General features: G+C 47.4%; 7 protein-coding genes across 7 annotated transcripts; 2 read left to right on the top strand and 5 right to left on the bottom strand.

Annotated features, from left to right (window-relative positions):
• Positions 1-1,829: 1,829 nt before the first annotated feature.
• F4812DRAFT_427998 (uncharacterized protein) lies at positions 1,830-2,549 on the bottom strand. The gene has a single exon (XM_047934149.1). The coding sequence runs from the start codon at positions 2,147-2,149 to the stop codon at positions 1,913-1,915; it is 237 nt and encodes a 78-aa protein (XP_047790198.1). The 5' UTR covers positions 2,150-2,549; the 3' UTR covers positions 1,830-1,912.
• F4812DRAFT_471237 (uncharacterized protein) lies at positions 2,549-4,392 on the top strand. The gene has a single exon (XM_047939070.1). It carries the CDS (start codon positions 2,897-2,899, stop codon positions 3,980-3,982), a length of 1,086 nt encoding a protein of 361 aa, XP_047790197.1. The 5' UTR covers positions 2,549-2,896; the 3' UTR covers positions 3,983-4,392.
• Positions 4,276-8,422, bottom strand: F4812DRAFT_427994 (cysteine proteinase). Its single transcript, XM_047934148.1, has 5 exons — positions 7,346-8,422; positions 6,400-7,284; positions 6,243-6,349; positions 6,024-6,186; positions 4,276-5,973 (listed from the first exon to the last, which is right to left on the bottom strand). The coding sequence occupies exons 1-5, from the start codon at positions 7,949-7,951 to the stop codon at positions 4,900-4,902; spliced, it is 2,835 nt and encodes a 944-aa protein (XP_047790196.1). The 5' UTR covers positions 7,952-8,422; the 3' UTR covers positions 4,276-4,899.
• A 479-nt stretch (positions 8,423-8,901) lies between these two features.
• Positions 8,902-11,590, bottom strand: F4812DRAFT_427990 (SAE2-domain-containing protein). Its single transcript, XM_047934147.1, has 2 exons — positions 11,285-11,590; positions 8,902-11,213 (listed from the first exon to the last, which is right to left on the bottom strand). The coding sequence occupies exons 1-2, from the start codon at positions 11,373-11,375 to the stop codon at positions 9,148-9,150; spliced, it is 2,157 nt and encodes a 718-aa protein (XP_047790195.1). The 5' UTR covers positions 11,376-11,590; the 3' UTR covers positions 8,902-9,147.
• Positions 11,591-15,052: 3,462 nt separating this feature from the next.
• Positions 15,053-15,740, top strand: F4812DRAFT_381112 (uncharacterized protein). Its single transcript, XM_047932026.1, has 2 exons — positions 15,053-15,220; positions 15,274-15,740. The coding sequence occupies exons 1-2, from the start codon at positions 15,131-15,133 to the stop codon at positions 15,502-15,504; spliced, it is 321 nt and encodes a 106-aa protein (XP_047790194.1). The 5' UTR covers positions 15,053-15,130; the 3' UTR covers positions 15,505-15,740.
• A 715-nt stretch (positions 15,741-16,455) lies between these two features.
• On the bottom strand, positions 16,456-17,158 carry F4812DRAFT_427965 (uncharacterized protein). The gene has a single exon (XM_047934146.1). It carries the CDS (start codon positions 17,029-17,031, stop codon positions 16,852-16,854), a length of 180 nt encoding a protein of 59 aa, XP_047790193.1. The 5' UTR covers positions 17,032-17,158; the 3' UTR covers positions 16,456-16,851.
• On the bottom strand, positions 17,155-20,288 carry F4812DRAFT_451103 (DDHD domain-containing protein; the record flags this gene model as incomplete). Its single annotated transcript, XM_047936164.1, has 4 exons — positions 17,155-18,395; positions 18,456-18,688; positions 18,747-19,918; positions 19,998-20,288. 4 exons carry the CDS (start codon positions 20,286-20,288, stop codon positions 17,155-17,157), a joined length of 2,937 nt encoding a protein of 978 aa, XP_047790192.1.
• Positions 20,289-20,387: the final 99 nt, after the last annotated feature.

Below are 20,387 nucleotides of genomic sequence, written 5' to 3'. Positions count from 1 at the left end.
TCTATACTCCCAGGGGAAGTTACACTTATAGATACGCCAAGATAGTACCCCTTTATTACTGCCTAATATCCCCCTCTTCTACCTTTCCCACTCAAGAAAAGGGGCGGAGAAAAGGGAAAAGAAGATTCCGACTTTTTAATAAAATGGCAACACCATAGAGGTAGCCTCGGGTTTCACTGTCTCCTTTTCTCAATATTTGAACTAGATTATTTCACTCTTCGAATTCCAAACAGCGTGTGCCTACACTTTTAGTTGAGAAGAGCGCCATGCTGCTCTTGGCTGATAAGTTTTGTATCTAATACGAGCTGGGGTTTTGTAATATGGCGAAAAAGCTATTACATTAGGTATGTAAAAGAACATAAAATGAAGGTATTCCTGTTGAGTTCTCTCGTAATGCGCGATCGCGTGACTCACCGAGGCAGCCTCGACAAGGCAACAAACTAGGCGCCTAGGTAGCCATCGAAGATAACTACCTGCCTAGGTAGGTAAGCGTTGGAGAAGATGGCCGAAGGATAAAGAATAGTATAGGACTGACTTGAGGCTTGGAGCCGCCGAATAACTCATGTGAGACATGTCGCCATAGCTAGAGCTCGATCGAACAGTTCGCTTGCGCCACGCCGGCCATTTATATAGCCTTCAATCTACTACCGGGCCGACGATCTTTCTCGGGATCAGGCTAAGAAATTCCCTTCCAACAGGCTTGGTATAGTTCTAAGTGTAAATACTAAGTCCCACCTGACCTCGAAACTTTGGGAGTCCTCTTTTGTCAGGTTCCTATATCAGTATCATCACATGGACATAATATTTTCTTAAGGTGTATAGGTTAACCGAAGCTTGTATTGAAATCTCTTCTTTTTCAATCCAACATGGGTTAGGGCTATTAATTAGCAGAACCGTTAATGGTTGATCCTGCAAGGCTGACAAGTGATATGTTAGAAATATTACACTCCAGGGGCTATCGGTATTTTTTCTTACCTTACCTGCTACCAGGTAGTCATCAATTCTTATTTATTTAAGTACCTACCTAATAATTATGTATACTACTACCAGTCGTTCCTGTTGCGGCCCCAGTAACCGGCCTGAGTTGCGGCCCTGGTCGCCTCGTCGGAGACCTCAACCAGGGATTTGGATTATTTACCTGGTAGGTAGTCTAAAAGTTGACCAGATTATAACCATCAATCTTCATCACCGTGTAAAACATGAAACAACCGAAAGAATCAGCCTTACCAATCAAAATACAGATACCTAACAAGACTTGCATAATGTGATACACGACAGCTCACAACCGCCCGCTGTTGCTGCCTGCCTGGAAGTGTGGTTACACTGCTCTGTTGGTTCAGGTGAGACCTCAAGATTCTACCTTATTCTAAGTTTATTATTCCATTTCACCTTCTTTAGGGGACGCCGAGTTATACACGTGAATCGGCATGTGGCCGATCTTGTTCGATAATGAGCAACACACTCACCGAACAATAGGGTTTCGTGACTTTTCTAGAAAGTCCACAACTCTAAATCATCATTGATTTACAATTTATTTAGGAAAAAAAGGTAGTATACAAATCTGTATGCAAAAGATCAACCTTCGCGGACTAGGTAATTACCTAGTATCTACGTTAGGGTGATACCGAGACAACTACCTCGCCTCTTTTCCAACTGTAATATTATTCAGCTCATAGAACATAAAGTTAAATAGCAGAAGGCTGTTAGTTTCAAGTATTCCAATTCGGGATGGAGTGATCGAGCTGTAGGAACGGTATTGTCCAGGTGGCCCCGACATGACCTTAGGATGCTACGGACGAACTATTGTCTGTGCCGGTACCAACATACCACACCGAGAGAGTATACAGTATTCCTTGGGCTGTGAAATCATTAACAGGGAAAATTCTTTCGACGGGCATGACTTAAGAACGTACTAGTAAAACAGAAAGAATAAACCGAGGTAGTGAATAGAATTTAGAGAACTATTCCAAGCAAATATGACTTTCCGCGGCAAGGCTCTCAGGAAGGAATGAAATAGAATCGTCGAAATATACACTTGCAGCCTGCCGAGAAAGTAAAAGAAGAAAATACGTAGATTTTTGCACTTCGATGGGTTAAATTCGGCATGCCGACATCTCGGCTGCCACAATCCTAAAAATTCCACGTTCATGCGTGAGAGTCTATGTTGTCAGTCTAGTCAGTCGTCGTTTGCTAGAGGACTCCCACGGAATCGCGAATCCATCATCCATCATACATACAATCTAGCAAAACTCACACAGGTGATTCACTCACTTCCCTCCTACTTAATCCTAATTTCCATAAATATTTCCCTTTCCTGTCTTTGCCCTGCCCTGCCTTGCCCTACCTGACCTAAACTAAATTCATCCCGAACCAAAACAATCAAACAAAGAACAGCTCAGACCCAAACTAGCGACAAGTGACAATGAAACGCGGAGACAATGGCGCGTGGCTTCACCACAATACGCTTTGTGCTCTGATGCTCTGAATCTGGTGGCAAGAAACCTTGATTCACTACAACACCATGATTCAAGCACAGCTCTACACGCTTTAGTTATTCGGCTTCAATACATGGGATTACTATATATATTTATTTCCTTACTTTCGCTCCACCATTTGCTGCTCGAATAATTCCCGAGTTCTGCGTGAGGTAGCGGAGAAACAAACATCTATTTCTGGACAGCTCGCTCGTCGCCGGTATTATACCCTATACTTACTTACCTCCCAAACTTAATTCATCGCGAACCGCAAAGACTTAGAAAGCCGGGTAAGACAATAATAAATAAAGGCTTTTTCCCCTTGGGAAAACAAAGGAGGTGGAAAAAGAAGGAGAAGAAAAGAAAAGAAAAGAATCGGGACTAAGCACAAGAGCCCTCGACAAAGAAATCTACCTAGCTCCATGGCATCCAACAACCACCGTCACCACCACCACGGCCGCCGATCCAGCCATCACGTCCCGCCCAACTACTTCCCCCCCAGCCCCCTAGGCCCGGGTCCAGCACCGATGTCGATCCCGATCCCGGGCCCGCCGCAGCCTCTCTACCCCATGCCCCCCTATCCCACCGCGCCATACGTGGGATATCCGTATCCGACCGTACCCTATCCCATGTCCCCTTACCCCTTATCTCCCATGCCCCCCCAATCCCCCCATCACCCCCGCCGCCCACCGCCGCGCGTGCCGACCCCCCTGCACACCATCGTCGGCCCGACGCTCGTCGACAACTTCCTGGAACGTGCGCATACGCGCCTCGAGCCGCCAGGCGGCAGTGGCGGCGGCAAGAACAAGGCGCACGTCTTCTGGACGGAAGACGACCTCAACGACGAGCTCGACGCGCAGCTCGCGCTCGTGCGCCGGGGCGTCCAGGACATCGCGAGCCAGGAGTTGGGGCTCCCAGGGGACGTGGCGCCGCGGGTGACGGTGCGTCTGTGCCCCGCGGACCTGAGCGCCGAGGGCCAGTGGCGGGCCGGGCAGGGGGAGCTCTGGCGGCGGGGGGCGACGGTGCTCATGCCCAAGGTGATTATCCGGATGCCGGAGCGGCGGGACCTGGTCGGCAACAACAACAACCACCGCCATAACCGTCGTGATCGTCGAGGAGAAGGAGGAGGAAGAGGAGGGCCGAGTCTCGGGGATAGAGCATACATGGACGCAGCGAAGCGCGTTCTGGACGCGGTGATCCACGCGCAGGGGCTAAACCGGTACGACGCGCGGACGAACCTCCGGGGCCTGCCGTTCGATCCGAAGGGCGACCTGGCGCACGCGTGTTTCGAGTGGCGCGATACGACGAGCGCCGGCGAGGACGTGTGCCATTTCATGCCCAGCCACGCCCACGTGTACCTGCCTACCAAGCCGAAGCGCGTCAACCACCAGAACACCTGGCTGTACGAGCGCTTGTACGGGGGCCACCCCGGGGCCATGGCGCACCTGACCAAGTGGGCTGATCGTCGGGGCATCGATTTGAGCTTTCTGATACCGATTCGCGTTTAGAAGGAAAAAAAGAAAAAAAAGGAAAAAGAAAAGAAAAGAAAGGCCGAGTCCCGTGTCCTTGGCTGAAAATGGAAGGCTGATTCCATGCGGCATTGATTTAGGCTGGTAGGCAATCGAGTCCGGAGGAAGGCGGCGCTAAGGGGGTGAATATCAACATTGATATTTGAATTTATACCCAATACCTTAGGGGGTACCCAAGGTAATAAAGCTTTCGAAATTGATACCCTCTTGCCAGGAGTCTCGCTTGGGACTCCTTGGGAACAAAGGAGTTGTTTTGTATATAGCTTTGGCTTCAAAGCTATCGTAGTTAGAGCTCCTCACGGAACAACGAAGTTGTTACCCTACCTCATGCTCTGCGACGTGACACCTCTTGAGAACATAGAATTAGCTTACCATTAACTCGTAAAGTATGGACTTTAAGTGATACCCAGTAAGAAGGGAGATATTTTAATGCAATCGCGTCTATTAAGTTCGTGAATCACTTTTCAATACTCTAGGAGGGGTCATGGTAGATCTCCATTATCGGTCGTTAGGTAAGGAACTAATGGTAGACAGGATGAAGATTCGGGAGTATGATGATGACCACAAGAGATATCATACCTAAGCTCCCCATATGTTATCCCCCCATATGCAAATACTTTTGCCGGATCAACGGTCCAATGCAGTCGTATCCGCGGTAAGATACCCGGGACTTGCGAATCGAATATCACCTCTACGCCTCCCCCTTTTTTTCCCCCGGTCCCTGAATAACCCCCTTCCATACTTGGACAATTGCGATACACCTCAGTAACCGTGGTATCAAGCGGTAATTAGCCACCGGTAGGCATACCACCATCCCCAACTCGAACATAGACTCCTTATGGCATCAGTGGCTGTCAGCCTTCCTGTTGCCAGTCGAACTGAAGCTACGCAGCTCCTCAGACTTTCTGGTAGAACAGCAGGTAGGCAACTTTGTTGTCCTTGATATTGTCTTTAATCTGCTTTCCTTTCATGTGCGCGTTGTTCGATGCTCCGTTAACCACGGAACTCCACTTCTTTGCTCCGTTCGCCGGAGCGCTGACCTTATTCCATCCCTCGTCATCACCAGCTTCGTCGTCACCGATTCCTTCAAATCTATTTCCAGAACCGCTCATGACGCTGTCCTTCTCAACCCGTGCCGAAGGCTTGGGGCCATCCTCTTCAGAACCTCCTTCGGCAACATCCTCACTTCTCACTCGTCGGATGACTGTGTCATCCATGCGAATCCATTCTACGCCATCTTGGCGTCTGAGATCGACTGTGTAGTGTCCACCGCTTGCATTTTTGCCATGGTGATAAACAGCAGCAATCAGTCTGTATTTAGGAAAGCCTGCACCTTCTGCAGTAAGGGCGTTTCTCTTCTGTCGTGAAAATAACTCTTTGGGAAGTTCAAGCTCCAGCGGATATCCAACCTTCTTCCAGATTTTGACGGTCCCGGTGCCTTCGGTATCAAACTGGAAGCGCTTTAGGTGCAATATGAGGACAGGCGGCAGGGATTCGATAAGAACCTGTTTGGTGGCTGTGGCATCCTTTCCCCTTGGTGATCCAAAATCACCGTGTAGAATTTCGGGCCTAGTGAGCGCCTTCAACGCATCGACAATGTTGTTAACTTGAGGTGAACCAATGTCCAATTGAAGAGGCTGAAAGGGCTCTAGAGTTACGGAATCCTTTAGGCCTCGTACTCGCAATTCAGATCTTAATTGACCACCAAACACCTTTGTGATAGGAGAAGAAGTAACTGGGTGTCCAGAAGAACGTGTAACTGCAGAGCGTTGACGTCGTCCCACCTCTAACCAATCGTTGGTGTCTGGCGTGCTAGTCGGAGATGTCGCCAAAGGAGTGGCAGCTGATGAGTTTGCAGCTGTAGTTGTAGCAGACAAGTCTGGGAGGTTGCGCATAACTTGCGTGCACTCGTCATGTAGTGCTTCTAGAAGGAAACCCAGGAACTCTTCAGCGTCTTGTTGATGTCCACGCTGCATAATCTTGTTAGACCATCTCAACATAAATGCGTCGGAGAACTTACTCTCATGCTAGCGAATCTAGGGAGCTTCCTTATAGCTTCATAGACAAATTCAGGTGTGAATGGCTCGCCGTACTGTTCGAGTTCTTCGCTCTTCAATCTCCGCCGAAGCTGTTCAATAGAAACTGCTGAATCAATGACTTTGTATTCGCGCATGAACATAATCCTAAAATTATTAGCCTAACCAGGGGTAGAGTACCGTTACGATTTGTAGTTACTTACATGGCCTCAATTAGGGGGGTCTCGCTTTTAAAACTATGCGCCGCTTTTTTGCTGACCTGGTCCAAGAAATCGTAAAACGGAATGCAGAAAATGAGAACTTGTAAAACCTGAATAAAGTTAGTCCAGCTTCTTCTGCAAGTCAAATATCGAAACTAACCGAATTCATATAGCACATGTTCCCAGTGTTAATCAAACCCCTAGGCTCTAGGAACGAGATTTTTTGACCGCCACCCACGCGGAATGCTCGCAGGGCCTCGGCCAAAGAACTAGTGTTTGCCTTTATAAAACTGCCTACACCCGCACCTCCATTGCCCAAGGCATTACCATCAGAGGCATTGTTTGTTGTGACACCAGTGCCGGATCCCGTACCGGCGGCGCTCGTCGAAGGAGAAGCAGCGGACGTTGTACGCGAAAACAGTCCGGTCCAGAGTTTCGGAGCAGCTTTAACGGGGACGGGAGCAGGGGTAGGAGCAGGGGCAGGTTCTACTTTTGCTTCCGGTTGAGATACTTGGGAGGTCTCTGCAGTATCAGCAGACTTTTCCTCTGTTGTTTGTTGCGAGGGCTTCTCTTCCACTGGCTTGGTTTCCACACCGGACGAACTTGTGTCTTTAGACCCTACTTTAGATTTTACCGGTACAATCGGAACAGCTGGTATAGCTGCAAGAGAAGCGGTCTTAGCGTGCTTGCCCGATGCAGCGGCGACAGGCGGACCTGCTTGAGCTGGCTGAGGAGGGGTGGGAGAAATAGATTGTGAGGTGTCCGAGGACACATCTTTTGTCGACCCAGCTTCAGGCTGCGCTGGTAGCTCTGTATCTGTGTTAGTCGGCACGGCAGGAGTAGTAGATTTTAGTGTAGGGGTTGCAAGTAATGAGCCGTCGCCTCCCGAAGCCTCCTCATGCGACGCAGCCTCCGATTCTACTCCCTTAGGCTGATTTGAGGGCAACTCAACATTCTCCGCATCAGGATTCTGTATTCGCCGTCTTCTCCTAGATCGAGCTGACTTGGTAGGAAAGGGCACGTCAGGTCGCGACAACCAGGGTAGCTACAAGCGGGGGTTAGCTTAGGTAAAGTCAGTGTCTCGAAAAGGATTTTTTATAACGTACCGGTGGCCTGAACGGTGACTCGGTCGCCCGCAACTCCACATCCGGGGCAACAGAAGCGGCTTCCTGGTTTTGCGGCGTAGGAGGTGTTAACGGAGTTGGAAGAACTTGGGACGAGTGTGTTGAAGAAGGTGTTTCGGGTACCGGAAGAGGCGGAGGTGGTGCTGCAACGGTATAAGGCGGAGGAGTCGAAAGCGCTGGTGAAGGTTGTTGCGGCGGAGGTGGTCGAGAATAAGGCGGCTGAGGAATAGGCTGCATGCTCGAGGACACGATAGGAGGGTATTGTTGGTGAATTATGGGGGGAGATCGTTGAGCAAACTGGTTATATTGCATATATGAAGCGTTGGCCATGGCGCCATTCTGATAGTGATGCGCAACCTGAGGATAGTAAGTCTGAGGATAAGGAGCCATGTAGCCGTTATGGTGGTACATGGCATTCATGTGTTGCTGGTGGTGATATTGATGATGGGATGGATACTGATGCTGGGGTCGCCGTCGACCACCAGGTCCCGGACCAGGTCCCATATCAACTTGTCCTCTAGCTACAACTGCTCCTCCGGGAATACCTCCTGGCATAGGCTGCCCAGCCGGCAGATGATTACCGTTCATCTTGCCGGCTTGGGGGTGACGAAGCAGTGGCTATCCACTGCTTCTGCGACTTAAACCGTCGCCGATATATGAATTGGTATTTTGTTGGCGCAAGGTTGACGAACGGGCAACCTGGTGAGTTATTGTTTGCACGAAGGCTGCGCGGTTGGAAGGTAAGGTAAACGTCAAGTCGTGTGTTATCAGCTCCGGTCCACTTCCGTAGCCAAGAGAGACGATAGAAACGAATGGCGCTGCCTCATAGGAGCCTTAAAACGAGAAAGAGGATATTACTATGAGAAGGCACGCGACGAATAAAAAAAGAAAAAGGAATTTCAACGAGGTAGGTATAGAGCCGACGAAGTAAATACGGCACTACCCAAATGTTTTGCGCGTTGAAGATGTTGTTAAGATTGACCAGGGTTGTTGTGGTCAACTGGAGCTAATAATTTGTGTTCTGACTTTTTCTAAAGTTTTCGGACCCTTTTGAGATTTACCTACGAAGTACCTCAAGCTAAATACCTAATAATCCTGCGCACCTTCTTGATGGAATGTTGCACCGCCATGAACGCCCTAGCCACATTTAATACGTACCTGCCTACCTATCTAGGTACCTAACGTAAGCGCAAACGTTACCTAGGTTAGTAAGGTACCTCACATACTTCGTACCTGCCGTCATACAACAAAACTTTAATAGGTTAGGTACCTAACCTAATGTACCTACTTGGGCATCTACACCGTGGAAAAGCTAGGGAAGTAAGTACTTAAGGCCTATAGAGAAGTTAGGTTAGGTAGGAGGTACCTATGCAACCTGTCCGCTTGAAGTTATGGAGATGTTCCATGGGTTGGACGAATGAAGTTATAAGATAATCTAACAAATGGTAGTTCTGAAAAATCTTTTGTAAATGCTATAAGGACTAAGACCTTTCCTTGTGAGAAATCCAATACCTACATGTATTACTCATTAACTCAACGTCAAAGGTCAGAACTCCTATGTATTATGTATGAATCCCCCTTTTCTACCTACTAGGCACCTACGCATCTATATGAAACCCTCTTTTGATAAAAGCCACGATGCCATGCGATGTTATGCTATGCTATGCTATAATATACTAATTTCCATGGCTGTACATGTGTTCCTCATGCCAGCAAAACGAAGTGTGCCGTAGTGTTGCCCCTGAATCATCATCTTCAAGTTCCAATAGAAAATAAGGTACTCTCTACTCATCTCTAAAAATCCATCTTCCACCAGGTCGCATAGCCTCTCGATATCTTTCATCAATAATCCGACGTGTCACCTTCGCCGCTTCTTCTCTATCTCGTTGTTCCTCTTGAGTGCTTGGAAAATCTGCCCGCCAGAAACCTACTGGCGATGCAGCACGATGAAATCTGTGGCGATGTCTGCCATGTTCGTTGGCAAGCTCTCGCGTCTTAGCTTCAAACCACATATCTTCCTTCTCTACTTTAGTCATAGTTGATAGCTTCCAGGCTTCGTCACCTAAGTGTTTCTCTAACAAGGCTTGGAAGTCTACCGGTCCTGTCTGGTCGCGCTTGGCTCGTGCTTGCAGCCGGAATGCCTCGCCGCAGCATCCATCTTGAACGCATCCCTCCAAGTTGGCTCGTTCATTCTTGTTTCGAACAACGTCGGTAAAGGCATAGTCATACCCTTCATTAGAACGCGGGTTAATTTTGAAATCGGCGATCCCAAGTTCAGATTTGGGACGCTCTCGCAAAGGCCGAGCACTATTAGTCGTGCTACCTTTTGCCTTGTCACCAGGTTGCCGCTTCGCGCTCACGTTTCCAGGAGTTTGTTGCTCACGTAGGGCCTCTGAAGTAACGCGAGGTTGAAGCAACTTAAATGTTTTCTTTGGATCGCCCTGATTAAAAGGTAGTTCACGCCTCTCCGGAGCTTGAAACTCGAATCGCTTCGATAAATGCGTAGGGTCTGATTGTACACCAAGTGATGTATGAATAGCCGCTTGACCTGGCGAAGGGGTGTTGAGGAGATCCTTAAGACGGGCTACCTTAGGTCTCTTCGTGGTAGCTTTCGGGGTGTCAAGACCCCCATCTGAGAATAAAGCTCTTCTCCTTGTCGCATCGCTTCCAAGGTCTTCTAACCGGCCAAGTGGGTTAAAGCTAGCGTGCGACTCGGGAATTTTGACCGAGCCTGAAACTGTCAAGTTTGCAGATTCAAGACTCGTCTTATTTCGCTTCCTTGGTGTGACTACCCTGACTCCATCAGCATCAAAATCAATGCTCTCCTGTGGCATAAAATGAGGCCGTTCATCTATAACTAGAGGATCGAAGCTGTCTTCCGTTTTAATGTTAGTAATGTTTTCAGTCCGGTCATCGTGTTTTCTTTTGCGCACGCAACGCTCCGACACGATAACCGGGGGGTCAGAGGAGGGTTCGGTCTTAATGAGCGCCTCTGCCGCATTGGTATCTCGGTTCTGTGGGAGAGGTGGCAATTGATATGATTCCCCATCCACGGTGCTGATGCAACTTTCCGAGACAGTGGTAGTATTTCTCTCTGGACTAACCCGCGATACCGTCTTTGCTCTTATCGGCTCCGATGATACTCTATCAGGAGAATTGTTTCTATTTCTGCCGACCTTGATGGCTGTTGGCTGTCCTGGGGGAGCTCTCTCCAATGAAGGGGTAAACCGCGTGGCCCCCTGGTCATCGTGAACATCAGAGTCGACGGATTCGCGAGCAGCCACTTGAGGTTTACGCAAAGGTGGAACCGGTGTGTCCGAAGAAAAGCTCTCGTCGAATGGTCCGGAAGCTACTGCGGCCGCGGAGTCCAACTTGGCTTCCAACTTTTTGATTATCCGACTACGCTTTTTGCATAGTTCATCTAACTGGTTTGCATGATCCATCCATTGATTATAAGCTTTCGTCTTTTCTCGAAGTCGCTGGTTCAATTTCGAGTGAGCATCCTCAAGCTCCAAATACTTGGCATGTAATTTAGTATAGTTCCCGTTCAGTTTTATATACTCCTCTTTGAGTCCAGTCAAGTCCAGTTCATCAACATTGGGATTTCCAGATTTGGTAGATAACTTAAGATTTGAAACTTGATTCACAGATTTGGGTGTAAGAGGTGATCGAGCATCCCTAGTGCGATCCAGGGACGAAGCGCCGGCACGATTATTGCCCCTAAGCTTCTGGACCTCCCTCTTCAGAGCAAGGTTCTCCTCCTTCAGCCGGTCTGCGTCAGAAATCTTAGACCTCAGATTTTGGAGTTCAGAAGAAAGCCGAGCATTTTCGTCTCTATAGGATTTGAGCCCTATTTTTCGAACTTAGTATTTCATGATGATTTAAAAATGCATTGTATATATTGGTTCGAACTGCACGCACCTTCACCGAGCTCATCATCAATTCGATTACAGACTCCGTTTAAAGCATCGAGCAGGGCAGGTCTACCAACATCCTTGAACCAAGTCTCCATCTGGTAATAGATTGACCCGCACTCTCTATTTCAGGTTAAGTAATAAAAAAAAAAAAAGAAAAAAAAGAAAAAGAACATTGCTTATGGATGAAGTACAGTAAGTCGTTTGGTTAATTAATCGACATTGCTGGTTTTAAGCAGTACACATTTTGGGTTTGTGGATTTTAAAGGATGAAGAAAGGTACTTGGTGTAATGACGCGTGTTGGAAGAGGCGACACGCGCTAAGGTTAGAAAGTGACTCCCTGAGGTCATGTCCTCAATTAAGGAAATAATGAAAATATGGTTCGTGCGCTACTAAGCTACTTACCTAAGGCAACCACGGATTTTGGCGACATTCCGCATTTGGAATATGTATTGATTCAAGCAATCCTATTGGCTCTCTCATTTAGGTCAGGTACATGCTCGGACATGCTTGTGGATGTATCACTGTACCAAAATAGATGTCTGCCTGCCAGGCAGGCCAGATGTATGAAATTCAATGTGCAAGCCACTTGCAAATGGGGATAGGTTTCCGATCGTGAATGAAATAGGTAGGGCTGCATATGATCTTCCATCCCGCATAGCGCACGAATTCTATCCTCTGTATTAAGATGCAGCCAAATGGACGATCAGCTCGTCACTGTCAAGGCATATGCCAGGACTACTTACATGGACGATTCGAGGTCCGTTAGTTCGGAATACCTATTGTTTCCTATACAAGTCCTCGGAGAGTTGAGTTCCGGGACGGCAGGTTCCTGGAACTCTACCTAATATCTGATTGTTGTATTGTACTAATTGGAAAGCATTAGTGCCCTGGCAATAGCAAAGGCGCATACCTTCGATTTGTCGATTTGTTGTAAAGATGATTGGGTACATATTCCAATATAAACAAATCTATCATATGCTACAGGGCTGGAGGTTTCCGCTGACTGCCTACTAACCTATTTTTATATACTTGTCAACTGGCATCCCTATCAAGTCCCAGCCATGGGCGGGATATGTATGAGGTTTATGAGTAGGACTGGTAAGAGTTCCAAAGGCATTTTGATAAACGTCGTACTATGTGAAACGTACCAGATAATATAAACTATATTCTTAAAATACCTTACATCACTCATCCCTATTAGGTGATCAAGATACCTACCAAAAAAAAAAAAAAAAAAAAAAGGACCAGAAAGATATCCATTGGATCTCGATTGACAGGCATATGACTCTTGTTTGCCGTAATATAAGGTATCATATATGAGTGTTCAAAATTCAAATATCTGTGATACAATAACTTGTACTACTGCACAATTCAATATATGTAAATGGCGGTAAAGCATTGCACGTGCCGTTTAGGCGCTAAAATTGGGCAGAATAGCCAGCCGAACGTCCTAAATGGAAATTGGCGAAGCCCACAAAAATTTTTGGTTTAGCAATCAACCACTACCTAGGTATTTGCATGCACAACGCAAGAATTTCAACGCCGATTAAGACGTTGTATTGTTCTTGGTGAGATCGATAATAATAATAATACCTACCTCCATTCCCTCTCTCGTCCCAAGCTTAGCAGTAAAATCCAACATTCGTTTCCCTTCGTTGGAACTTGGAAGTTATACCATTTCAAAAGTATTATCCCTAAGGTACGTTGTATATTTTTTAGGCACCTTTTTTTTTTCTTCCTCGACACCTGCAAATTACATGGGACATCTCGGAGGTACCTAACATTAGGTACGTCTGCATTTTACTAGACGTTTGGAGATACAGTTCTACATCCTTGTAGCATCTCAGGTACGCAGAGAGGAAGGTAAGGTACATCCTATATATGTACCTGCCGCTTTACATCTCATATATTTTGCCCCTGCTGTATTGCCGCTGCCTTTGAAATCTCTGCTTTCCGCGCCGTTGGTTTCGACCTTTACCTAGACGTTCGTCACCCCACCAATACAACTGAGGTCCTTCCATTACTTCCACAGCCTAACTAACCTAACTTACCGACATCCTTCCGTCAACATACTTTTTTTTTTTCCCTCTCACTCGTTGTTCCTCCTACTACACTTTTGATAAAAAGACCATTCCCCATACTCGTACGTCGTCTCTCACCATTTTCATATTGGTTCCTCCCAACTAACAATCCAATCTCGTCGGAAGATTTAGTACGACACCAACATCTATTTTCATCGTCGCTACTGGATTAAGGCTTACATTCTACTCCAGTTCGAGTCAACAGTAATTCAAAGCTGTTGCACCAAAGGTATCAAACTTACGGTGAGCATCAAAACTTTTTTTTTCATCAATGTCGAGTTCATATTTTTATCATTCGTTCACGACTATTGAACCCCTCCTTCCTGACCACCCCTCCATATCCCCCCTCCAAATCCATCCCCTTCTGGGTGCACTGAGCATCACCCCGCTGTACGGGCGTATTGTACCATATCACTACGACCATATCACTACGCACTATGCACCTCAGGAGATATTATTCCTCAAGTTCCCCCACCTCATCATATCACATTCATGACGAATCGGTGTTCTCATCAGCCCTACACGTGCCCATCTTGCCTTGCGCTACATCGTCTTTTCGTATATCTCTTACTTGCTACCAATCTCCTGGGTCGCTATCAATACCTTAGGTACTATCTACAAGTCCTTCAAAGCTTCCAATGAAATTGTAAACTGGTAGCTTGAGGGGTGGCGCTTAAACTTAGGTTTAATCTAGGTAGGGGAAGTGAGGACTGTTTGCCTTTAACTACCTAACCTACCTAACCTACCTGTCAAGCGTTACACCGCACACCTCTGATAATATTCCATTTTCTACGGAGGTTCACTCACTGACGCTATCTATCTTTTTATAGACCTCGACCATTCGCATCATCCTATAAGTCCACATAATCAAGATGGATTACCAAGGTTCCCCTCGTACCTGCTACACTTGTAAGTAGTTATATTATTGATTTTCTTCCTCGGGACAATTATCCTATTTCTCGTATGATTTTGGTAACTCCTTATATTTTCAATTATACCGTATTGGTATATTGCGTGGTCTTTTATTTATCAGGCACTTATCCAATTTTGCTGAGAGCATTTTCATATATTTCCTTGACTTTTTCTGTACTAGTCTTATTAAAGGCGAACTTTATGTATTGTGTGCTACTTATTAGGGCACTTCATATCTTCTTCTCTTATTTTTGTCCTTTTCCTTTTTTCCATGGGTGCGGCATCATCTAACATAATATATTTACGTAGGCGGTCAGCCTGGACATCAGGTATGTCTCACAACAACGAGTTTTGAGAGCTGCGAAGCAGTTGGTTTCCAAGAATATTTTTTTACTAACAACTTTTCAGACCCGAGAATGTCCCAGCCGTGGCCCGTCTAAGTGGTAAGTATTCTCTTCATTCCTAACTCATTGGATGATTTATACTAATATTTTTTTGCAGCTACAACTGTGGCGGTGAAGGCCACTTCAGTAAGCCTCCCGGCGTTTTCTTAACCCCAACTGAACACCATCTAACAAGAGACAATTGTAGGTCGTGATTGCCCTGATGGTCCCAAGGACACCAAGTCCTGCTACCGGTGCGGTTTGACGGGACACATAAGCCGTGACTGCCCTCAAACTGGCGCCGTAGGTGGTGGCCAGGGCGGTAGCTCGCAGGAATGCTACAAGGCAAGTTCTCACGAAACGGGCTGTTTGCCTATTAAGTACTGTCAACTGACTCTTCTGGTTACAGTGTGCCAAGCCTGGCCACATTGCCCGCAACTGCCCCGAGTCGTTCGGCTCCGGCTCTGGCAATTATGGAGGTGGTTTTGGCGGCGGCTATAACGGAGGCGGCGGCCAAGGTGGCAAGACCTGCTATTCTTGTGGTGGTTATGGACACATGTCTCGTGAGTAAAGCTGTGTTTCTAGTCACTATCCTTTCATTCTAACAGGGTCTTAGGCGAATGTGTCAATGGCAGCAAATGCTACAACTGCGGCGAGAATGGCCATTTCTCCCGCGACTGCAGCAAGCCTTCATCGGGTGGAGAGAAGATCTGCTACAAGTGCCAGCAGCCTGGACATGTCCAGTCTCAGTGCACCAACTAAGCAGAGTCACCATCAAGATACCTCGAGCTATTTCTGCGACGCGATGACTTCAGTGCAAATTCAATTTCTTCTCGACAAGTTATGAAGGTGGACGGCAACCGTGGCCTTTGGGATGGTTGCCAGAGCAGTGGATGATTGGGAGGGTCAATCTCTGATAATCTTCGACAAAAACCCTTTGTATATTCTCTTATGGGCACCCTTCGCGAAAAAGGGCTGGTTTATTATGGCAGGTCGTGATTTGGTAAACTCGAGTGATCTTACTTGGTCGGACTTATGGCACATCGGAAAACAAGGGGGGAAATCTGGCCTGGACCCGGAAAAGTTCTGCTGCGGAACGCGGAGTCATGGTTTTGCTTTGCTTAGGGACATCAAAGGTTTCTCGTTCTGGTTGCGTTAGCACCGTACAAACACATTTCTGCGCAGTGGTTTTTCTCAGCCTGGGAATACTGGATGCGAATGAATTTCGTTAATTATCTTTACTTGTGTTCTCTTCAATTGGGTGCTTATCTTGTTTCCGATTTCGTGATATTAAAACCGTTGTGAAATACGTACCTACCTAACCTAAGGTAGCTTGGTGTCTTTCAGGTAAGGAGCGCACCCCGGAGATCCCAAACGGGCACTTCATCATGACTCCTTGAAACTTGTGGATTCTACCTCTTATGGTACAAATAGCGTGCACTTACTTACATTGTTGAACCTGGTGATGGTTGCGAGACACTCAACAGTTGACTACCCCTTTTCTTGCATTATCACATTGTCACAGTAAACGCACCAAGCAGATTTCGTGATGAGTGGTTGGTGTAAGGCGCGAGCTCTATCTCTATCATGCTATTTAGAATGGTATCTAGGTGAGGTTTTGAGGTCAGGTAAGGTAAGGTAAGGTATCTATCGACATACATGTATATATAATAGGTATGTATCTATGCCATCCATCCAATCAAGTCCTACCCGAACGCCAACTCCGGTGGGTTTTGTGTTTTTTCCCAGAAAAGGGGGATGGGATGGGAGAGGGGAGAACAAGAGAGAGAGAATCCGAAAAAAAAAAAAAAAAAAAAAAAAGGTCTAACCAGTGCTGACTCTGTCCATCGGAAATGACTTTGCTTTCGTTATACCTATCCTGACTCTATCCTGATTCCGGCTCAGGCCCTCTATGTGATATGTGTGCGCCGAGCTCCGTTATTTACCTACTTACAACAAGAGAGCGCGGGCGTACCGTGCTTCTACCTAGGTACCTGTACCTAAGCTCTTAGAAAGCGGTGTACCGTCTATCAAGATGACTTTTTTTTTTTCTTTTTTTTCCTTCCCGATGAACCTAAACTAAACAATTCCCGTAACAGACGTGTACGTGTACGTGTATCGCCATGCCACGCCGGACATAAACACGTCCGTAGCAGCAAGAGAAGAAAAGGCGGCGGCGGCGGCACACCGGGTTCTAGATCCGAAGAGGGACCTGTAAATCTCCCTTCTGCTTCTCGTCTTCCTTCTTCCGGGACAAGAGCTGCGAGATGATGAAGTGGCTGACGTCTTCGTCCTGCCAGTAGCTCATGTGCGAGGCAATGGTGTTGATGGGGTTGAAGTCGAGTGCGCTCCTGTTGAGTGAACTTGTTAGCATTATGCATACCTAAGGTACTTATCATATCCGTCTTTCTAGTTCCATGCAGTTTCATTCTTTTTTTCTTTCTCTTCCGGACAAGGGGGAAATATGGAGCAAGATAATATATAATATAATAAGAACTTACTCCTGGATGCTGTAATCCACCCTGCCGTTCCGATTCAGCGCGCGCACCTTCGCCTCCTCCCTGCGCAGTTTCTGCGCCTTCAACTCCTCCGCGGCCCAGGCCTCGCCGAGCTCCACGCCTTCTTCCGCGCGGCTCGCGCTGTTCTTATGCTCCTCGATGCGCTTCTTCTGGAATCGCGAGTACAGCGTCTCGAGCTCGTCGTCGATGAGCGTCGCGTCGTAGTTGCTGCTCGCATTAGCGCCCGAGGAATTCTGGCGCGCGAGCGCCCTCTTCCGCGCGTCCGTCTTTTCCGACTGCGCGTTGGTGTCGGAGATCACGTTGCCTGAATTGATATTCGTTCCGGCTCCGGTGGTTATATTTTGCGAGGAGTTATTGTTATGACTGTTCGCGGCGTTGAAGTTTGCCACATCCTCGTTGGTCAATCCGAGGCTGCGGTTGAGAATGCTGCTGGCGATGCCAGCGCTGAAGCTGGACCAGAGACCGCTGACGCTCTGGCCTACTTTGACGCCGAGACCTGATAAACCTTGCGGGGCCACGGCACCAAATATGCCCTTTTTGGTATACGGTAAAGTTTGCGGTTTAAGGGATGACATGGCTGGCGAGATTAGCGGCTCTAAGCGGTAGGAAATCGGATCAGAAGGATGGAAGATATTGAATAGTTGTCCCACTTTAGGCGATGAAACCGAGAACGGATGACCTGTGATAGCCGAGAGCCTTTGGTCTGATGATATCGAAGGAGAGAGGAAGGGATCTTCGGCGTATTCTGGATTGAGGGGGCTCTCGGAGGGTACCGTATTTGGCTTGCTCCTGGCCGCAATGGTACGACCTTTGAGCATTTGGAAGAGTCCAATAGGAGAGCCAAGGCAGTAAAAATCTTCCACGTCAAAGTCGAAGCTGAGGTCTTTGTGATCTTGGGAAGGTTCAGTCCGCTCTTGAGAAGACCAGAAGCGCAAGGAGGTACGCGGGGTCTCTGGCGGTTTTGACTTCTCTTTCTGTCTACACAGAATATCAAACATGATCGCCGAACCCAACGAATGACCGACGATGTGGACTTTTCCTTTAAAGTCTGGATTGCGCTCTAGGAAGAGTTTGTAGATTCTGTTTGACTCCTTTAGGACGATCTCGGCGATTTGTTCTCGGTAGGCGCTCTGGTAGAGAAGAACGTCTAACGCAAGGTCGGATATAAGAGAACGGGCAAAAGCAACGCCCTCGATAGTAATATCTTCTAAAGATGGATCTGAAAATTTGTTAAGCTACACTGCGGAGGGGTTGGACGTTTTAAAATGAAGTTACTTACACTCGTCTTCTTCAGTCGTGAGGTCGCCCAAGTCAGTTTCGCCTTTCTTTTCCCGCCGTTTGGGGAAATCTAGCAAATGTCTCCAGCAAACTGGGAGGACTTGGACTTTGCAATTACCGGGCCCGTTTTCATTTTCCTTGTTAAGAGTCTTTAAATCTGCTGAATGAGCATATACCGCCTTAAAAGTCTTTCGTAACATATTGACATCATGGACGAAATTGACGCTGTCCATCCTAAAGATGTGTTAGCATTCTCAATGAGATATGTCTCGGCAGTATGGAAAATACTTACCGAAGTCCTAGAAGCTGTCCAATTCCATGAGTAACAAGAACAAGATGCTCGATATCTCGTCCTTGCGTTTCGCCGTCTTGTCCATTATAATCATCTTGGATTTCTTGCTCCTCACGCTTTCGGATTTGCTCGTCTTGCTTCTCGGGATTCTCAGAAGCCTCAATAAATGATGAAAATTGACGCTTTAAGCGGTTCCCCTGGCGTTCAGTTTCTGTAGTTGCTTCATCGTCTTCTTTGTCTCGGTCTGAAGTATCATCTGATTTTGTGCCAGATGGGTCAGACCTCCTCTTGAGGGCCTTCTCTTGTTTATCGTCCATTTTATCAGGGGGAAAGGTAGCGGTCATGGGTGTAGGGGGTATTTTGCCATCTTTTGTCTTCCCAGGCTCCGAATAGCCACGCACGAGCTTTACGCCATTCATATAACCGCCACCAGCAAACCGCTGATATACTGTTGATGTCACCCAGGAGAAGACACTTTCTGAGGATAACCACGCAGTACTCGAGTCCTGGTAAGTTGCTATACTGTTCATGTAAGTGCCGAAGAGTCGATATGTTTGCGGCTGATGCTGCACCGTGGGTTGCAAGGGTTGGGGTTTAGAAGAACTATCAGCTTGCGACTTGGCTGCCGCCTTTAAATTTTCTGAGGATGGTTTAGGGGTGACATCTTGTGCCCCACGGACACTTGGCGCGGGATAAGTCCATGGCTTGATTTTCAAGTAACCTTCCTCGAGCTGAGCTGCTAGGTTCTCTTCGCAGGGTCGCAACGTAGAGCCTTCTTGATAAAACCAAGTCCCACGGCGGACTTCATAGATGGGTCCTAACCAGTACACAGGCGCCAATTCACGTTCCTCTATGTCGACGTCGAACAAGAAGTCTTCATTAACTGGGACTCGCAAACCACCTTTGTGCCTGTCTTTCTCCTCATCGATGCTAGTATTGGCTTCATCCTCCGACGAGACAGCCCTTCTCCGTTGAGAGCTAGAGCGCATTTGCTTGTTTACCGAGCCTTTCGTTCGTTCCTCTTCAAGCTCCTCCAAGAGTTTCTGGTAGGCATTCTCGATCGACCTCGAATCGTTTTTGGAGAATGCAACGAATTTCTTCGGCGGTATCTGTTTCGACGGGTCTTCCTCTTTCCTCTTTGACTTTAGGAAGTTCGGCGTTCGTTTAGGAACCTATTTGAAATTAAAAAACAAAACAACAATCAGAAGACTGTAACCAAGGCAGAGTTGTCTAGATATACTATGTACTCACATCCACGGCATGAAACCACATGACATTCAAGGGCGGGCATTCCGGTGGGTATCTTCTAAAGCTCTGACCGTATAGCGTATTTGTGCTATGGTCCTCAGCTTTCTTCGTAGGTGGCGTCTTGCCTGTTTTAGGGGCGACATCTTTCGGAGTTGGTGTGGTGCTTCGGCTTGTCGTCCATGGGTTTATAGAATCCACAGCGCTTGCAAGATATGACTTCTCTGTCTTCTTGACCTCTTTCTTGACCTCTTTCTTCTCGGTGGGCGCATTGGCCTCTTTATTTCCTGGTGACATCTTACCGGGACGGCCGGGAGGCCATCCGAAGATTCGTCTTTTGGACAGGCGGGAGAATTGATCGTTAGGACGTCGTAGGAACGGACGGATACTTTCGAA

This window comes from Daldinia caldariorum (genome assembly GCF_022478825.1).
Source record: "Daldinia caldariorum strain CBS 122874 unplaced genomic scaffold F4812scaffold_8, whole genome shotgun sequence".
NCBI lineage: Eukaryota > Fungi > Ascomycota > Sordariomycetes > Xylariales > Hypoxylaceae > Daldinia > Daldinia caldariorum.
Note: the sequence above shows the minus strand (reverse complement) of the source record. Positions and strands in the feature narration are given on the sequence as shown.

Bases quoted from the DNA above. Each gene is read 5' to 3' on its own strand.
- F4812DRAFT_427994 (XM_047934148.1), bottom strand. From the start codon at position 7,951: ATGAACGGTAATCATCTGCCGGCTGGGCAGCCTATGCCAGGAGGTATT. The intron at 6,350-6,399 runs GTTAGTTTCGAT...AACTTTATTCAG, and splicing joins ACATGTGCTATATGAATTCG to GTTTTACAAGTTCTCATTTT. The intron at 5,974-6,023 runs GTAAGTTCTCCG...AAGATTATGCAG, and splicing joins CTAGATTCGCTAGCATGAGA to CGTGGACATCAACAAGACGC.
- F4812DRAFT_471237 (XM_047939070.1), top strand. From the start codon at position 2,897: ATGGCATCCAACAACCACCGTCACCACCACCACGGCCGCCGATCCAGC.
- F4812DRAFT_381112 (XM_047932026.1), top strand. From the start codon at position 15,131: ATGGAGGTGGTTTTGGCGGCGGCTATAACGGAGGCGGCGGCCAAGGTG. The intron at 15,221-15,273 runs GTGAGTAAAGCT...ACAGGGTCTTAG, and splicing joins TGGTTATGGACACATGTCTC to GCGAATGTGTCAATGGCAGC.
- F4812DRAFT_427990 (XM_047934147.1), bottom strand. From the start codon at position 11,375: ATGGAGACTTGGTTCAAGGATGTTGGTAGACCTGCCCTGCTCGATGCT. The intron at 11,214-11,284 runs GTGCGTGCAGTT...TTCGAAAAATAG, and splicing joins TGATGATGAGCTCGGTGAAG to GGCTCAAATCCTATAGAGAC.
- F4812DRAFT_427965 (XM_047934146.1), bottom strand. From the start codon at position 17,031: ATGCTAACAAGTTCACTCAACAGGAGCGCACTCGACTTCAACCCCATC.
- F4812DRAFT_427998 (XM_047934149.1), bottom strand. From the start codon at position 2,149: ATGAACGTGGAATTTTTAGGATTGTGGCAGCCGAGATGTCGGCATGCC.